This window comes from Syngnathus acus, chromosome 11 (assembly GCF_901709675.1).
Source record: "Syngnathus acus chromosome 11, fSynAcu1.2, whole genome shotgun sequence".
NCBI lineage: Eukaryota > Metazoa > Chordata > Actinopteri > Syngnathiformes > Syngnathidae > Syngnathus > Syngnathus acus.
The window spans coordinates 3,832,473-3,847,459 of NC_051096.1; the positions used below are offsets into that span (position 1 = coordinate 3,832,473).

The window sequence follows — 14,987 nt, forward strand, 5'->3', positions numbered from 1 at the left end:
GGGGGCATGGGGGTACGGGATGCGAAGGTGTGAGAGGTCCCCTTTATATTTACGGCCTCCGTAGAAGTGGAGGAAGTGGTGCAGTAAAGCGGCAGTCGTGCTCCACAGCCCCCTCAACTCAATTCCAAGTACATGATAGTGGAAGTCGCAGGCAGGAAGACCACCATTGAAAAACGACATGACTCACTCAGATGGGAAAATATAGAGTTGGTGCCTTGACTAGGATTTTGTTTTTTTTGTCTTTGGAATGAATTGGCATTTCAAACCGTCACAATATTTTGATTATTTTTTTCCATAAAAAAAAAACACTGTACAGAAACAAAAAATCCAATAAAGAGAATTTAAACAACTCAAGTGGGAAGTGTAATTATTATACATTAATTCCATTCAGATTTTTTAAATGAGAATTTGAAACTATTTTGCAGTGACGAAATAATATCTAATATTGCATATGAGCGTGAGTGAGGCAGGATGCACACATATAGGCCCATTATGCAAATACGGGCATCACTTGCAGGCCATGCAGGCCCAAGCACTAATGGCCCAGCTCAGTAAACGCACCCCCCTTTGGCCTCCTTACTTTTCTCCCATGTGGATTTGAGACAACAAAAGATTAGCACTATTTGCAAATATACAACCGAGTTCAAAGGCAACACTCTCTCGGCTCGCTTCCTTTTCCTTTGTCTCAAGTGTCGGCCGTGCTTGCGCACTAAATAATGCAAGACTCTCGCACTCATTTCTCCTGTGAAACTTAACCCCGTGCGTAAAATGCGCGTATTTCTTAAAGGACCTCGCTATGCGCTATTATGAAACTAAATTGGGAAAATGTGGCGGTGTATAGATGGTTTTTGGGATTGTCGGGAGGCCGAGGTAGGCGCGCCTTAGACCACGCCCCCAGCCCCCCCATACGGTCCCCGGGGGCCCTTAAAATCATGAGGCCTTGCGCGTGTGTTCAGTCAGTACGCAGAAGCTTTGCTGGGATCCGCTTGTGTGTGTGTGTATGAGTGTGTGTCGTTCAAGCGGAAATATGAGCGCTTCCTCATCGTCGTCCTCGAACCCGGACCAGCGGCTGGAACACCTCCTGAGCGCCGTGGAGAGCGAGTTCCAGAAGGGTAGCGAGAAGGGCGACGCGTCCGAGAGGGATATTAAACTGTCGCTGGAGGACGCCGACTTGTGGAACAAGTTCAAGGAGTTGACCAACGAGATGATTGTGACCAAAACGGGACGGTAGGGACGAATTTTTCCTGCGCACATTTTACGCACGGTCATTGAGCGGGGGAATCACGCTTAATTTAATTTATTTCGGTATTTACACGTCCTTTAAAAAGCAATTTTGCTTTTCCAAAAACAAACTTTATGGTTTCTCCGCAGGCGCATGTTCCCGGTGCTCAGGGCCAGTGTGAGCGGCCTTGACCCAAACGCCATGTACTCGGTGCTGCTGGACTTCGTGGCGGCAGACAACAACCGCTGGAAGTACGTAAACGGCGAGTGGGTGCCTGGCGGTAAACCGGAGCCGCAGAGCCCCAGTTGCGTGTACATCCACCCGGACTCGCCCAACTTCGGCGCGCACTGGATGAAGGCGCCCGTGTCCTTCAGCAAAGTCAAGCTGTCAAATAAGCTCAACGGCGGGGGACAGGTAAGCAGGGGACCGAGTAGAATATTAAATAATGAGCATAGTTGTGATCCGAACACTTGATTTGTGCAGATTATGCTCAACTCCTTACACAAATATGAGCCCAGAATACACATCGTAAAGGTAGGAGGCATCCAGAAGATGATCAGCAGCCAGTCTTTCCCAGAGACACAGTTCATCGCCGTCACCGCTTACCAGAATGAAGAGGTTTGGGAGTCGTAAAAAGCATAATTAAAAATGTTGGAAATGAAAAATGCTTACAAGAAACAAAAATATTTGATAGATTACAGCCCTGAAGATAAAGCACAACCCCTTCGCCAAGGCCTTCCTGGATGCCAAAGAAAGGTAGGACCTGGAGAAATGTGTATCTAAAATATCCAAGTCACTTAATTAGTCTTAAATCCATCTCCACCTACAACATACAGCAATATATTTTTCCACTAGGTGGCAGAAGACATTAAGTTTTGTATCTACATGTAACCATTCAAACAACAGAATAATAGCTTTGTGTTCAACTCAACAGACCCAGTTTTTCCTAGCTCGACTTTCATTGGCCTGTGTGAACCACTATACATTTAAACCAAATTGTCTTCTGTATTCTAGGAGTGATCACAAGGACATGCCCGACCATAGCGTGGACAGCCAGCAGTCGGGCTATTCCCAACGTGAGTCTCCCGAATCCAAAACTCTAAAAGACAACAACACAAATAGTTAATGCATTTAATCCGACAGTGGGAGGTTGGTTCCTGCCGGGCCAGAGTCCCATCTGCCCCAGCAGCAGCCCGCCACAGTTCAGCGGTACGGCAGGCCACTCGTCAGGCTCCTACTGCGAGCGCTACTCGAGCCTGAGGAGCCACCGGGCCAGCCCGTACCCCAGCCACTACCCCCACCGCACCTCCAGTACCAGTAAGATCCTGAGCACTTTCCTTCTTCTACTGAAAATCCAAGATGGATGGATCAGGTTTTGCATCTTTCTCCACACAGACAACTACATGGACAACACCTCTGGTACCTTGGCCCCAACCCACGACAGCTGGTCCGCCCTCCAGATCCCAAACTCCACGGGCATGGGCACCCTGTCCCACACCACCAACTCCACGTCCAACTCTAGGTGAGCCCAAACCCACCACAAAAAAATATGTAATTTTTCTTAAACTTTGTTGCATTGAAATTTTGAGTTGACCAATTTTTTTTACATTTTTTTTTTAATGAAAGATCACATCAAAATGACTCCTACATTTCTGCTTATTTAGTCAGTACCCCAGTTTGTGGTCCGTGGCTGGCACCACTCTCACCCCGTCGGGTTCGGCGTCGGGCTCCATCCCGGGCGGTTTGACCTCACAGTTCCTGAGAGGATCCTCCTACACGGGCCTGACGTCCTCGCTGCCAGTCTCGTCACCGTCCTCCATGTACGACCCAGGGCTGGGCGAGGTGGGCGTCGGGGTGGGTGACGCGCAGTTCGAGAGCTCCATCGCCCGGCTGACGGCTTCGTGGACGCCCGTGGCACAAAGCTACTGAAGAGGGTCCCGTTGTTTTTTTCCCACTAACATCCAAGTGTATATCTTTGTACATAGACTAAATTAACTCGCCGTGATGTGTAAACGTGCCTTTTCGGATTTAAGTGCCTTCCTTGCGAGGGGTAGCATGTCTTCCCCCTGCACATGTACATAATTATTTGTATTTGAACTCACTGTGAGTTGTTATTTATGTCATTAAATAATAAATTAAAAACAGTTTACTCCAAAATGTCTTTCATTGTATTTTTAATAGCAATTCAAAAAAGTCATTTGCCAGTCTTGATATTATGCAAACACTGTAGCTTTAAAAAGTGTCCTTCTTATTTAGATTTACAAAAAGAAATGGGTGAAAATTTAAAGATATGAATATTGAGTTGAACAATATGAATTAATTTTCCTTTTCATTGACTGATATCGATTCATAAACTCGATAATTATTCCTTTTAACCAATCAGTTTCCCTGTAAGTCATGTGACTTTTCCTGTCACATGAGATCTCATCACAACGCGAGAGTAGCAAATTGGAACGACATGGCGGGAACACTGAAATCGGGTGTCACTACGTTTTGGGGTTTTTAAACGACACAACGATAGCAAAGAACTGAAAAAAGCCAAATGGACTTGCTACGTGGAAGTAAATGTAAAAATGTGATACATTTTCGAAACTGTTGAACGAGACAAAAGACGCTGACACCTGTTGGTTCGCTTCAGCCCGGAGGCAGGCGCTCGGTACCACCGGCAAACTGCCCGCCAACCCAGAATATAACAATGGCGTTTTCAAGGACATACAACAATACTGCAGTTGTAAAAGAAAATTTCTATGAGCTTCTGAAGACTCTGGAGCCTCGCTACGTTCGACCCACACCCAACAGACAAGACATGTGAAACGGGTGAGTCGCAAATTATCCACTTGACCAATTTTCGAAACTGCTGGTGACTTTGTTAATTTACTTGTATGAAAACCTTTCCCCAAAGTTTACAAGTTTCCATATCATTTTCCAAAAATACTATCCCCAATAGTAGAGCCTATTTTTCTGTACAGTGTCAATATTAGGTCCACTTGTACAATCTCTTACAAAAGCTAAATTAAATTGTCATGACTCATAATTACAAATATTACTTTAACGCTGCAGTGAGAAAGACATCGAGCGAACACATTCAGGTTGACTGACAGCCAGGAGCCGTTATGACTCGACCAAGTGGTCCGGTGCATACCTGAGGGGGCTGCATGATGTCATGGGTGTGATTTGAGTGTCAGGCCTTTAGATGAAGAGGAGGTGGTGTGTGGGGGGGTTCTGGAGGGGCAGCAAATGATGGAGTGGTCCTCACCCAGGTGCAAATGAAGGCTGGAGGGTCACAGGGCCACAGGCAAACAGTAGTGAAGCAGCAATGTGACCTGCAGCTGGCAGGGGGAAGGAGGTCTTGCATAAAGTCTGTCAAATTGTGGAACCTCGGTTGAAGACTGCTTACGGACTGAGAGTAAACAAAAATGGATGTACTGTTCCTTTAAGAACAAAACAAACACACTTACGGAAAGCTTTACTTTCATTTAACTGCATTTTGTGTGTTGATGTTGAAGAGCAATCATCCCGACTTTGTGAGGAGGATGTTTGCCAGTGTTCTTTGCTCAGGCTGGCCTTGTAAACATCCAGCTGCAGTTAAGGCCGAGCTCTGCGTATGCGTTTCAAATGGAAGCCTTTGTCCCTTAAAAAGAAAAAGATGGCCTATCTCCTCGGACTTGTGTTGGTCTTCCCTAATTGTCAATTGGGAGTTTGACTTGGAAGTGTGCACGTGTGTGTGTTTCAAATATATACTTTGACAGAGTGTGTCTGACACCCACGTGTGGAGGCCCAACGTGGGCACATGTTAAAGATGCGGACCTTTAAAAAAAAAATACAAACAACTTAATAGAATATTAGAATCCTTTTTTTTTACGAAAGCTATGCCAACATTATAACTTTTTTATGGTTGTAAGTTAGCTGTGGGGTCAGATTTAGTAAAAAAAAAAAATGACTAGAGATTTTAAGAAAATCCAAAAATTGACTAAAACATTAAAATAAAAATTCCACATTCTACTGCCCCCTAGTGGCCCAAGGCGTAGACAGACTGAAATTACAGCGCAAAACCAATTTATTTTTAAATTACTATTGGATATTTGTTAAATAAAATACAATATTGTACGATGCTATGTTGCATTATTTATTTTCTGGTGTTTTAAGGTGTCTGAATAGGATTAATGACATCACTTAGCCCATTTGCTGTCCCATACTTAACATTAGAGTATATATTTCTTCCTCACCAACAGTAGAACCTTTCTATGGTTTAAAAAAAAGTCAGGAGATTTACGAGGGTACGCTGGAATACTCTGAGGCGCGGTGGGCGGGGAGGTGTGTTTGCAGAACCTTTTCGGGCCCGTCTCTCTGATGTCTGTGTGTGTTCGTTAATGAACAAATTCTGCTACCTTGGTGAGACATTGCTCTCAGCTGAGTAGACTCAGAGAAACCGCCTCCTTCGTGCCCTCAAACAGCACTCTCCCTCCTCCAGGCCTCCCCATCCTTCCCACCATCGGGCCCCTGCACCACCTCATGTCCAGTCTCTCCGATATTATTGCATATTGCGTGATTTGTGTCATGTGATCCCGTTAAATCATTAGGCACACTTGCCTCTTACAGAGATGTTCTAGAACTGGATTAAAATGGTGATGCACCAAAGTACTTTCTCACCTATATGCTCAACAATTAGTGTTAATTTCTAGAGCTTGTGTGTTGGAAGTGTTTTTAAAAATGTTTGTATAACTAATTCCTTCAATTGAATTTTAACAAAAAAAATTGCAAAAGTAACAGATGTCCGAGGCGTGTTTTGGAGCCATGCGTGCAATTTCTCACACGAGGAACACTTGCTCGCCGGCGTAAGCTAACGAGGTTGGCCCCCTCGCACCGACTGTAAGCAAACTGCTGCGGAGGTGAGAGTAACATTTTAGCAGTGCCGCATGATAGCGTGCGCAAGAGTGAGAAACACGACTTTTAACTCGTTGGGAGAAACACGGCGGGTTGGGAACCGCATGTCAACGGTGGCGTTCACATGAGAAAGGAGGAAAGCGTGCTCTTGTTTGTGTGCGATATATTAGGGATGGACGCCCAACTCAAAGCTGCGTTTTTAAATAAACAAAAAGGGGAAAAATGACTTGATCTGTGTAATGTTATTCAAGTTTGTATGATTTAATTTCTGAGAGTTTTAAGATTGCCAACTTTTGAAAGGTGTTAATATACATGAAATATAATGAAGCCATCAAATTCATCATGGCCAAATAATTATCTTTTGGTTCCTGAAATTTGCAAAATATGTACCCCTTGAATTTAGCGTGTTTGTTTGTGAAATTAAATCTTCATTTTATTTGATTTATGTGCTATAAGTTTGACCTATGGTCAAAAATAAAGTTTAGGAAGGAACAGTGCCCTCGTGTGGTGATAATCAATCAATGAGCAGATTCCAAAGGGAAATAGTTGACCTCAACGCTTTATTAAAAAAAAAAAAAAACACCATGCAAACAGAGTTACAACTTAATACCTGGATGTAAATGAAAACATGACACGTTGAGGTCCAGCCAGGCATCACAGTGGACACACACATACACACGTGGACACCCACTGCAGATCTCAGCTAAATTTGGCTTTGGAGAAGTCCATCTCAGGATGCTGCTCCATGAACCTGCAGGAAGAATAGCCCAGTTAGCACCGCCCCCTAGAGGAGGTTTGGTGAAGTACAAGCATACTTTTTCAGGATGTCTTGCTTCTTCTGCTCTTCGGACGTGGGCAGGCCCATTGACTTCTGCCGCTGGTCGTACATCATCTTTTCCACCATGCCGCGCGTTTCGCCGTCCAGGTCTGACAACTGCGCCACAGGCAAATGCAGATGGTTTCAATTCTAAATAAATTCAGCGGCTGTATTTTATTTGCACACTTGAAAATTATGTCACCTTTGAGTTCTCTGGGCAGATCTTTTTGGTGTTTATTTCCGGATCCGTGTCAACGACCTTGCTCCACCACTCCATTTTGTTAATCTGTAATTCAACACCAAAGGTCAGCCACTGTTTGAGCTCCTTCACAAGAAAGAAGGAAGGCGATCCCACCTTCTCCAAGTGGACCACCACAACCTTGCCGTCATCCAACAACCAGGAGCTTTCTTCCACCTTCACCTCGTTGAAGAGCTGACCCACCACGATGGGCGGGTGTCCTTTCAGGCCCACCTTGAGGGAGCGTCGCTGGATGTCCACCACCACGTCTCGGCCCTTGACGCGGAACTTCACGTCGAATGGCACCGTCAGCTGCGGGCGGGAGAACACGTGTTCAGAGCGACTTTGCTCATCGAGAACTTTTAGCTTGAGGCACTCACGTCCAATTCAGACAGCGTCTGAGTCCACTTGTAGCTGGGCAGGTCGGCGCCGTTTCCTGCATTCGGCTTTAGTTTGTCTTTGTCCTTCTCGTCCTCTTCCTCTGAGTCTGACTGTACATGCAAAATAAATTACATGAATAATACAAGATTGTCGAGTCTTGTAAATGTATTTATTGTTTTGGCAGTGAGTGTACATGGGTCTTACCCCCTTATCTTTATCTTCTTTGTCCACTGTTTTTTCCACCTTCTCAGTTTCCTTGCTTGTCTCATCTTTCTTTTTCTGCAAGCAGGAGGAACATGGCGGTGAAGACAATCAAGAGAGATGAGGTCGAAAGGGACAAAGGAGGACAGGAAACCTCAAGGTACCTCATCGAGTTCCGTCTGAAGTTTCTCCGCTTCCTCGTCAGTAAGTTCCTGAATCCTTGGCGCCTCCTGACTCTTCTTCTTGCGCTCTTCCTCCTGTGCTAGCTGGGCGGCCCGTTGAGCTTTCTCCTTCTTTTCCTTCTCCTGTTTCTTCTGCTTTTCCCCGTGGGCCTCCTTTGCCATCTTGCTGTGGTGGGCGAAAGCATCCTTGACAAGCTAAGAACACAAAAATTAGTTGTAAAGTAATGTGATGACCAAACCACATTCATTGCGAACTGTTCTCACCTTTTCAGCGGCACCTGCATCACCGCCGGTGTAAAAGTCAGTCTTTCGCCGTAAGAAACTGAAAAATGTATTTACTAACTGGAGACAGAAGACATTGTTAAATAATTATGACTTCAATACTTTGAACAAAATGGCTGACCTTTTTTTGCCTTATCAAATTGAATTCAATTTTATTCTCAATGGCACAGACAAAATATAAATAAACTATTTAATGAAATATAGACGACTTTTAAAATGTGCGTTTCAAGGCGGTGTGGCGGCTAAGCATATTAGCTTCACCGTTACGTTAGCTCGAATCACAGAGCGTCCACATCAGTACCTCGTGTATTCCGCCTTCGTGCTGCTGCGCCATAGCCATAAGCATCCCGTCATACTTCTCCTCGTCGTCGCCCATTATTATTCAACGTGGATCAATGTAGAAATTTGAACGATTCAATAACAAACGAGCGAAAACGAGGCACGCTTTGGCTGTGTTGCGGTAGTCACTTCCTGGAAACAAGCCCCGCCTCTTTCGAAGGAACCCAATCGGAGGGAGGCATTTTAACTGAACGTCGAGACAACCAATGGAATGAGTGGATTGGTTTGGAACGGAAGTGGTGTCTTGTTTGGGTGGATCATTCTAGAGAGATCGGATCGGACGTAAAAATGGACGGCTTGCAAGAAGCGGATCCGCGGTATCTTAAAAGGAAAGTGAAAGGATGCACGCTGGACGTTCACCCAACGGAGAAAGCCATCGTGGTGCAGTATGAGGTCGAGGCAACGATACTCGGTGAGCAGGGCGATGCCATGGTCGGAGGTCGTAAAGAATGCCAGAAAATCATTCGTTTGAAAAGCTTGAATGCCAACACCGATACGTCATCGTTAGCTCGGAAAGTGGTGGAAGAATGCCATTTGATTCATCCCTCAAAGATGAACGAGGTCGAGCAGCTGTTGTTCTACCTTCAAACCCGCAGACAGTCAAATGACGAGCCCGAAAAAAAGCAGACCTCCCCTCGGGATTTTGCATCGTACGCAGGTGTCGAGCTCAATGAGGAGGCCAGCATCAACAGCATTGATGAGTATTTGGAGCTCCTGTATGAGGACATCCAGGAGAAGATCAGGGGAGCCACGCTGATCTTTCAACTGGCCCGCAACCCGGACAACTTGGAGGAGCTCAAACAGAATGAGATGGCTTTAGCAGCATTGGCCAGAGTTCTGAGAGAAGACTGGAAGCAAAGCGTGGACCTGGCAACAACCATCATTTGCATCTTTTTCTGCTTCTCCAGTTTTTCACAGTTTCATGGCCTGGTCACACATTTCAAGATCGGGGCCCTGTGCATGAACATCATCGAACATGAGCTCAAGAGGTATGACCTGTGGCAAGATGAGCTCCAAAGGAAGAGGAAGGCCTATGAAGAATTCTCAGAGAACCAAAATCTGAAGAAGGAGCATGAGAAATCCTTAAAAAAGTATCAAAGCCTCCTTACTAAACAGGAGCAGCTTCTCAGAGTTTCTCTGTGTCTGTTGTTGAACCTTGCCGAAGACACGCACACAGAACTCAAGATGAGGAACAAAAACATAGTTCACATGCTTGTGAAGATTCTGGACAGGAAGGATGAAGAGCTTCTTCTGGTAGTGGTCTCCTTCCTCAAGAAACTTTCCATCTTCTTGGAAAACAAGAATGACATGGCTGAAGTGTTTGCAGTGGAGAAGCTGGCCCAGCTGCTTCCATGCGAGCATGAAGACCTGCTGAGTACCACGTTGCGCCTGCTGCTCAACCTTTCCTTTGACACAGCGCTGCGCAACCAAATGGTCCAGGCAGGACTCGTCGCCAAACTCTCGTCGCTGCTGGCTGTCGAGGGCCAGCGACAGCTCAGCATGTGCGTTCTCTACCACATCAGCATGGAGGACAGATTCAAGTCCCTCTTTGCCAACACGGACTGCATACCGCAGCTCATGAAGATGATCTATGACTTGGGAGAACAAAAGATGGACTTTGAACTCATCTCGCTGTGCATCAACTTGGCCGCCAATAAGGCCAACGCCCAAGTCATGTGTGAAGGCAACGGCTTGAAGATGTTGATGAAGCGCTCCGTCAAACTGAAAGACGTTCTGGTGATGAAGATGATCAGGAATATTTCCCAGCACAGCGGCCCTACCAAGAGCTTATTCCTGGACCACGTCGGAGACTTGGCGGCTCAGATCAACGTGGACAAATCCGAAGAATATGTCATTGAGTGTCTTGGAACACTTGCGAATCTGACCATTCCCGACCTGGACTGGGCTTTGGTTCTTAAAGAGTACAACTTGGTGCCCTACCTGAAAGACCGGCTGAAACCGGGTGCCGCTGAGGATGATTTAATTCTCGAGGTGGTCATTTTGATCGGCACCGTCTCCATGGATGACTCTTGTGCGGCCATGCTCGCCAAGTCCGGCATCATCCCCGCTCTCATCGAGCTGCTCAACGCCCAACAGGAGGATGACGAGTTTGTTTGTCAAATTGTCTACGTTTTCTACCAAATGGTCTTCCACAAGGCCACCAGAGACGTCATCATCAAAGACACGCAGGCCCCGACTTACCTGATCGACCTGATGCACGATAGCAACGCCGAGATCCGCAAAGTCTGCGACAACACGCTGGATATCATTGCCGAGTACGACGACGAGTGGGGCAAGAGAATACAGAACGAAAAGTTCCGCTGGTATAATTGCCAGTGGCTTGAGATGGTGGAGAACCGGCAGATGGATGAGACCGGGGAGTCTTTACTCTACGGCGACGAGTGTGACTCCTTCATGGAGAACAGAGACATTCTCGAGAGACCCGATTTCTTGTACAGTGCAGATGGGATCATGTCCACTGATGGTGCAATCAGCCCAGAGTTTTATACCAACTTCAAGAACGGAGAGCTGGGCCAGTCCTTCATGGGAAATGTTTCGGATGAGTCCGTTCACGGTCCAGCCGATCGTCCGGTCAGCGCTTACGGCTTCCGACCAGATGAACAGCTTTTCAACTACACCACCTCCTCCCAGCTGACGTGGAATCTTGTCAACGTCAACAACGATCCGGCCATTTAGGTTGCCGTTAGACTTCTCCAAAAGCTTGCTTATTAATTGTGATGTATATAGTAGATGTGCAAATTGTTGTGATTATTGTATGTTAGTGCTGCTTCAGTCTGACAGTTGAATAAAAAAAGAGTGTCAGTTGTGATGTTTATGTAACTTATGAAAATATTAAGATTGCCTCAGCCTGCATTTGCTGTCTCACTTGTCAATGTGCATGCAGGTCACCTTCCACTGTGACTAAATTGTAAATTGTGAAACCATTAAAAAGGAATATAAAAAAAAAAAAAATAATCAAATTTGACTTATTTATTTATTTTTACAATAAGACATAGAAAAAACAGGCTCAATATGTAACCAAGTTTTATTTTCTAACCAACTTAAGATGTTAAACATTTAGTGTGATCTGCATATTGCAAATATAAATCATTCATTAAAAGCATAAAACTACAAGCAACAGCTGAGTCCAAAGTCAGGCAAGTGGATTTCATGAGCCGCCATCAGAAGATAACAGTAACAGCTTTGAGTCGAACGTTGCTTAAATGTAAAAAATCACTTAGTAATTAATACTTTGTTAATTCTAAGGGCCAAAAAAAGCACATTTCAACTCATCATGATTATCATGAAGCGGGCAACTCCCTTCATTGCAATACAAATGCTGCACAAAAACACAAAATTGACAAAATGGGGGATGGAAAAAGAAATTGGGAGCTGTTGGCAACAAGCCGTTCAATTACAAAAATAAATTGGACACACAACCATAGTGTAAATACTAAAAGCCCTGAGTTCATTTGTGTTCCCACACAATTATAGCTCCTCAAAAGAGCAGCAGGGGACGTACACGGGAAGTTCTCGGTTTAACAAATATTGACAGTGATGAGTTGCGACTTGCGCATAAATTCAGATTGCGTCGACGTAGCTATGTCGACCGCCTGTAGTGTGGGGATGCATTCATGTTCTGACAGACGTGCGAATGAGCGGGACACCTGATGAGTCGGTCTCTGTGTGGGAGGCCGAGTAGCTTGTTGACGTTGAGCTGGAGGCGCGGCCTGCGGAAACAAAACGCTGGATTACGGACATTACACGGGGAAGTAGAAATAGTGCCCATCCCGTCTTCCCTATTCACAGCGCAACAAGGGATTGTGTGAGGCAAATGTCGAGAGTGGCTTTTGTCACCGTGACAACCAAGAGGGTTGTGCCTTCAGAAAGTGAGTGCACATAAAATGGCAGCCGAGCTACCAAGTAAAGTGTGGTGGAAGTAGCATCATGGAAATGTGCAGGTAACAAATCAATTAAAGAACACACATAATACTGTCAATAAGTCAATTCTCACCTCCATTGTTCCTCCAAATGTCACGGGCACACTTGTCAGAGGCGGTCAATTCCGATATTTGGATGTTTGGATCGGATTTGTAGTCGTCTTTGAATGGAAAAAATATAAGCAAGAAAAACAGCTTGACCAATATGAACTCTGTTGCTCATAAATAACTCATTACATTTTTGTCGGTGAAGCTCAAAAGTTCAACTGGTGTGGAACTTACTGTTGTTGCTGAACGCTAAGGAGCCGCTCTCCCTCATGGTCTCATTGCCGCTGTCCGACAGGGTCCTCTCCGGGCGCGAGGCCACCACCCGTTTCTTCTTCTTCTTGCTCCGACGCGTGCTAATGCGAATGATGCCGCGCACCAACCGACACTCGGCCTCCTGCTCATCCATCTGGTGCTCCTCGGCTAGCGAGTTGATGAGCTGGTTGATGGCCTTGCTCTTGCGCAGGAACACCGAGTCGGTGGTGCAGCGGGCCAACTCCTCGATCTGGTATTCTGTGTAGAGGTCCAGCAGCTTCTTGCGGATCAGCGAATCCACGTTCTCCTCGCCGTCCTCCCAGTCATCCAGTCGGATGACCTCATCCAGGGAAGGGTGGTAGGGCTGCGTTTGAGGAAAATACGTCACGGTGTCTTTATCGATATAATCCCTCGGGCTGTCCACTTTGACTCCGCCGATGCAGACGTCCCCCAGCCAGTCTGCCTCGTCTTCTTCTTCCTCCTCTTTGCCCTCTGCCGGGTTCTCTGCACGAAGGCTCAGTTTTTCCGGCTCCTCGGGGGCGCTCTCTTTGGGCGCCAGACACGGGGCTCGCAGGCACACTCTGTACAGACCGCACGTCAGGAAGCTGCACACGAAAGTCCCGCAAGCCCTCGGAGAAGCGCAGGGATTGCAGGTTTGGGTGGCAGGCGGGAGCTCGGCTGGCGAAGCCAGGAAGGTGTCATACTCCTTCCCGTTTGAATTTATCACAGGGCATTCGCGTCCTGGCTCTGCAGGGTCCACGCAGCGCTCTTCGTAAGACAAAGACCCCTGGCTGCTAGATTGGCTCGGTCCTCGCTTGTAGCTGGAGGGCCTCGAGCTTTCTCTCGTGATGCCCGCATTGCCTACGGACATGGCTTAGCAGCTTCAGGGTCTGAACATACAAACAGAAAAACTAGTTAAAAGGGACATTTTAACGCTCTTCACTGCTAGGGACATTTTGTGAGCAGTATAATTCAGTAAATTAGTAATTTTGAAATGTCTAATACACAACTTGGATAATTTATGAGTCCACAAAAGATTTGCCGCTTTCAAGCAACAGTGATATGTCAAAGCCAGGTCAGATGAGATGTGTTCTGCTCTCCATGAGTGAAAACCTCAGTATTTGTTGGCACTCATTTCACATGGGTGGTAATCTGATTGAGAGAAAACACTTAATTTCTTTTAATGTGATCACTTGTTGCCATATTTGTAATTTTCACTTTTTTTTAAGGCTGGAGCTTTGACAACTAATCAATGGTTTTATTTTTATACTAGCAAGGATAAGCAATTGACAAAATGAAAAGATGTAATGTGTGCTTTTGTTTTCGCTTTAGATGGAAAATATACAGTATATAATTAAACGTCATGGCTGAGGTCATGTTGTTTTTCAAGACATGACTAATCAATAAACAATTCTTATCGTCAACGGAACGGATCGATTGTTTCGCCTCACGAGTTTTAATTATTAAAAACAAGCGAATATACATTTTCGTAATAGTTTACCACAAATATAGTAACTGAGGAAAAAACATTCATTAGGCCACATTCCCGTCTTTTTATCAAGATAAATGTCACTTTTATGGGGGCGACGTCACTCTTTTTCCTCCATTACAGCACTGACGACTATCTAGGTAAACACGACTTACAATTCACGGTTCGCCCACGTCGCTACTCGTAAACGATCGCTGCACTCTTCCCCTTTCATTTAACATGTCTCATGAACACATCCCGAGACTAGAAACTTCGTTGCGATCGTCTGTCGGAAAGTATGTTTGTCGACAGTTCGACAGTGCACCTGAGCGTCAAGTTAGAAGGTTAAATACAGGTAATGGGGTAGAACTTCCGGTTATTGCGATCCAAGTAAAATGCGGTAAAAGCACGAGTCACATCATCGCGTAATAGCGTAGCAATGATGGTATAACATCTGAAATCGGTGAAACATTTTTGCATTAAATGAGACACACAACCAATCACAAAGTTGGCTTCAGCGTGTTGCTTTTATTTTTGTATTACTATCGGTGAATTGATAAATAGCCATCAACCCGGAAGTGGTGTTTCATTATGTGATTTTTTTTGCCCTTCTTGGCGATAATGCAAAAAACTAATACCGTATATAATATAGTTGTATAATTTTGCAATTATTTCTTAACGGGGACACATCAAATCTCATAAGCTTTTATTTTGACGTGGACAAGCCGGAAA

At 45.4% G+C, this 14,987-nt stretch overlaps 4 protein-coding genes across 4 annotated transcripts; 2 read left to right on the forward strand and 2 right to left on the reverse strand.

Annotated features, from left to right (window-relative positions):
* The first annotated feature begins 970 nt into the window (after window positions 1-970).
* Window positions 971-3,309, forward strand: tbxta (T-box transcription factor Ta). Its single transcript, XM_037264721.1, has 8 exons — window positions 971-1,227; window positions 1,372-1,636; window positions 1,706-1,840; window positions 1,917-1,978; window positions 2,237-2,298; window positions 2,366-2,539; window positions 2,618-2,744; window positions 2,887-3,309. The coding sequence occupies exons 1-8, from the start codon at window positions 1,001-1,003 to the stop codon at window positions 3,149-3,151; spliced, it is 1,317 nt and encodes a 438-aa protein (XP_037120616.1). The 5' UTR covers window positions 971-1,000; the 3' UTR covers window positions 3,152-3,309.
* Window positions 3,310-6,750: 3,441 nt separating this feature from the next.
* Window positions 6,751-8,715, reverse strand: nudc (nudC nuclear distribution protein). The gene is made up of 9 exons (XM_037264726.1): window positions 8,509-8,715; window positions 8,190-8,267; window positions 7,908-8,120; window positions 7,747-7,821; window positions 7,542-7,652; window positions 7,279-7,473; window positions 7,126-7,209; window positions 6,922-7,040; window positions 6,751-6,857 (listed from the first exon to the last, which is right to left on the reverse strand). The coding sequence occupies exons 1-9, from the start codon at window positions 8,581-8,583 to the stop codon at window positions 6,806-6,808; spliced, it is 1,002 nt and encodes a 333-aa protein (XP_037120621.1). The 5' UTR covers window positions 8,584-8,715; the 3' UTR covers window positions 6,751-6,805.
* Window positions 8,716-8,790: 75 nt separating this feature from the next.
* Window positions 8,791-11,499, forward strand: kifap3a (kinesin-associated protein 3a). Its single transcript, XM_037264716.1, has one exon. The coding sequence runs from the start codon at window positions 8,835-8,837 to the stop codon at window positions 11,241-11,243; it is 2,409 nt and encodes an 802-aa protein (XP_037120611.1). The 5' UTR covers window positions 8,791-8,834; the 3' UTR covers window positions 11,244-11,499.
* Window positions 11,500-11,580: 81 nt separating this feature from the next.
* Window positions 11,581-14,615, reverse strand: kdf1b (keratinocyte differentiation factor 1b). The gene is made up of 4 exons (XM_037264725.1): window positions 14,432-14,615; window positions 12,770-13,677; window positions 12,562-12,648; window positions 11,581-12,277 (listed from the first exon to the last, which is right to left on the reverse strand). Exons 2-4 carry the CDS (start codon window positions 13,656-13,658, stop codon window positions 12,180-12,182), a joined length of 1,074 nt encoding a protein of 357 aa, XP_037120620.1. The 5' UTR covers window positions 13,659-13,677; window positions 14,432-14,615; the 3' UTR covers window positions 11,581-12,179.
* Between the last annotated feature and the right edge of the window lie 372 nt (window positions 14,616-14,987).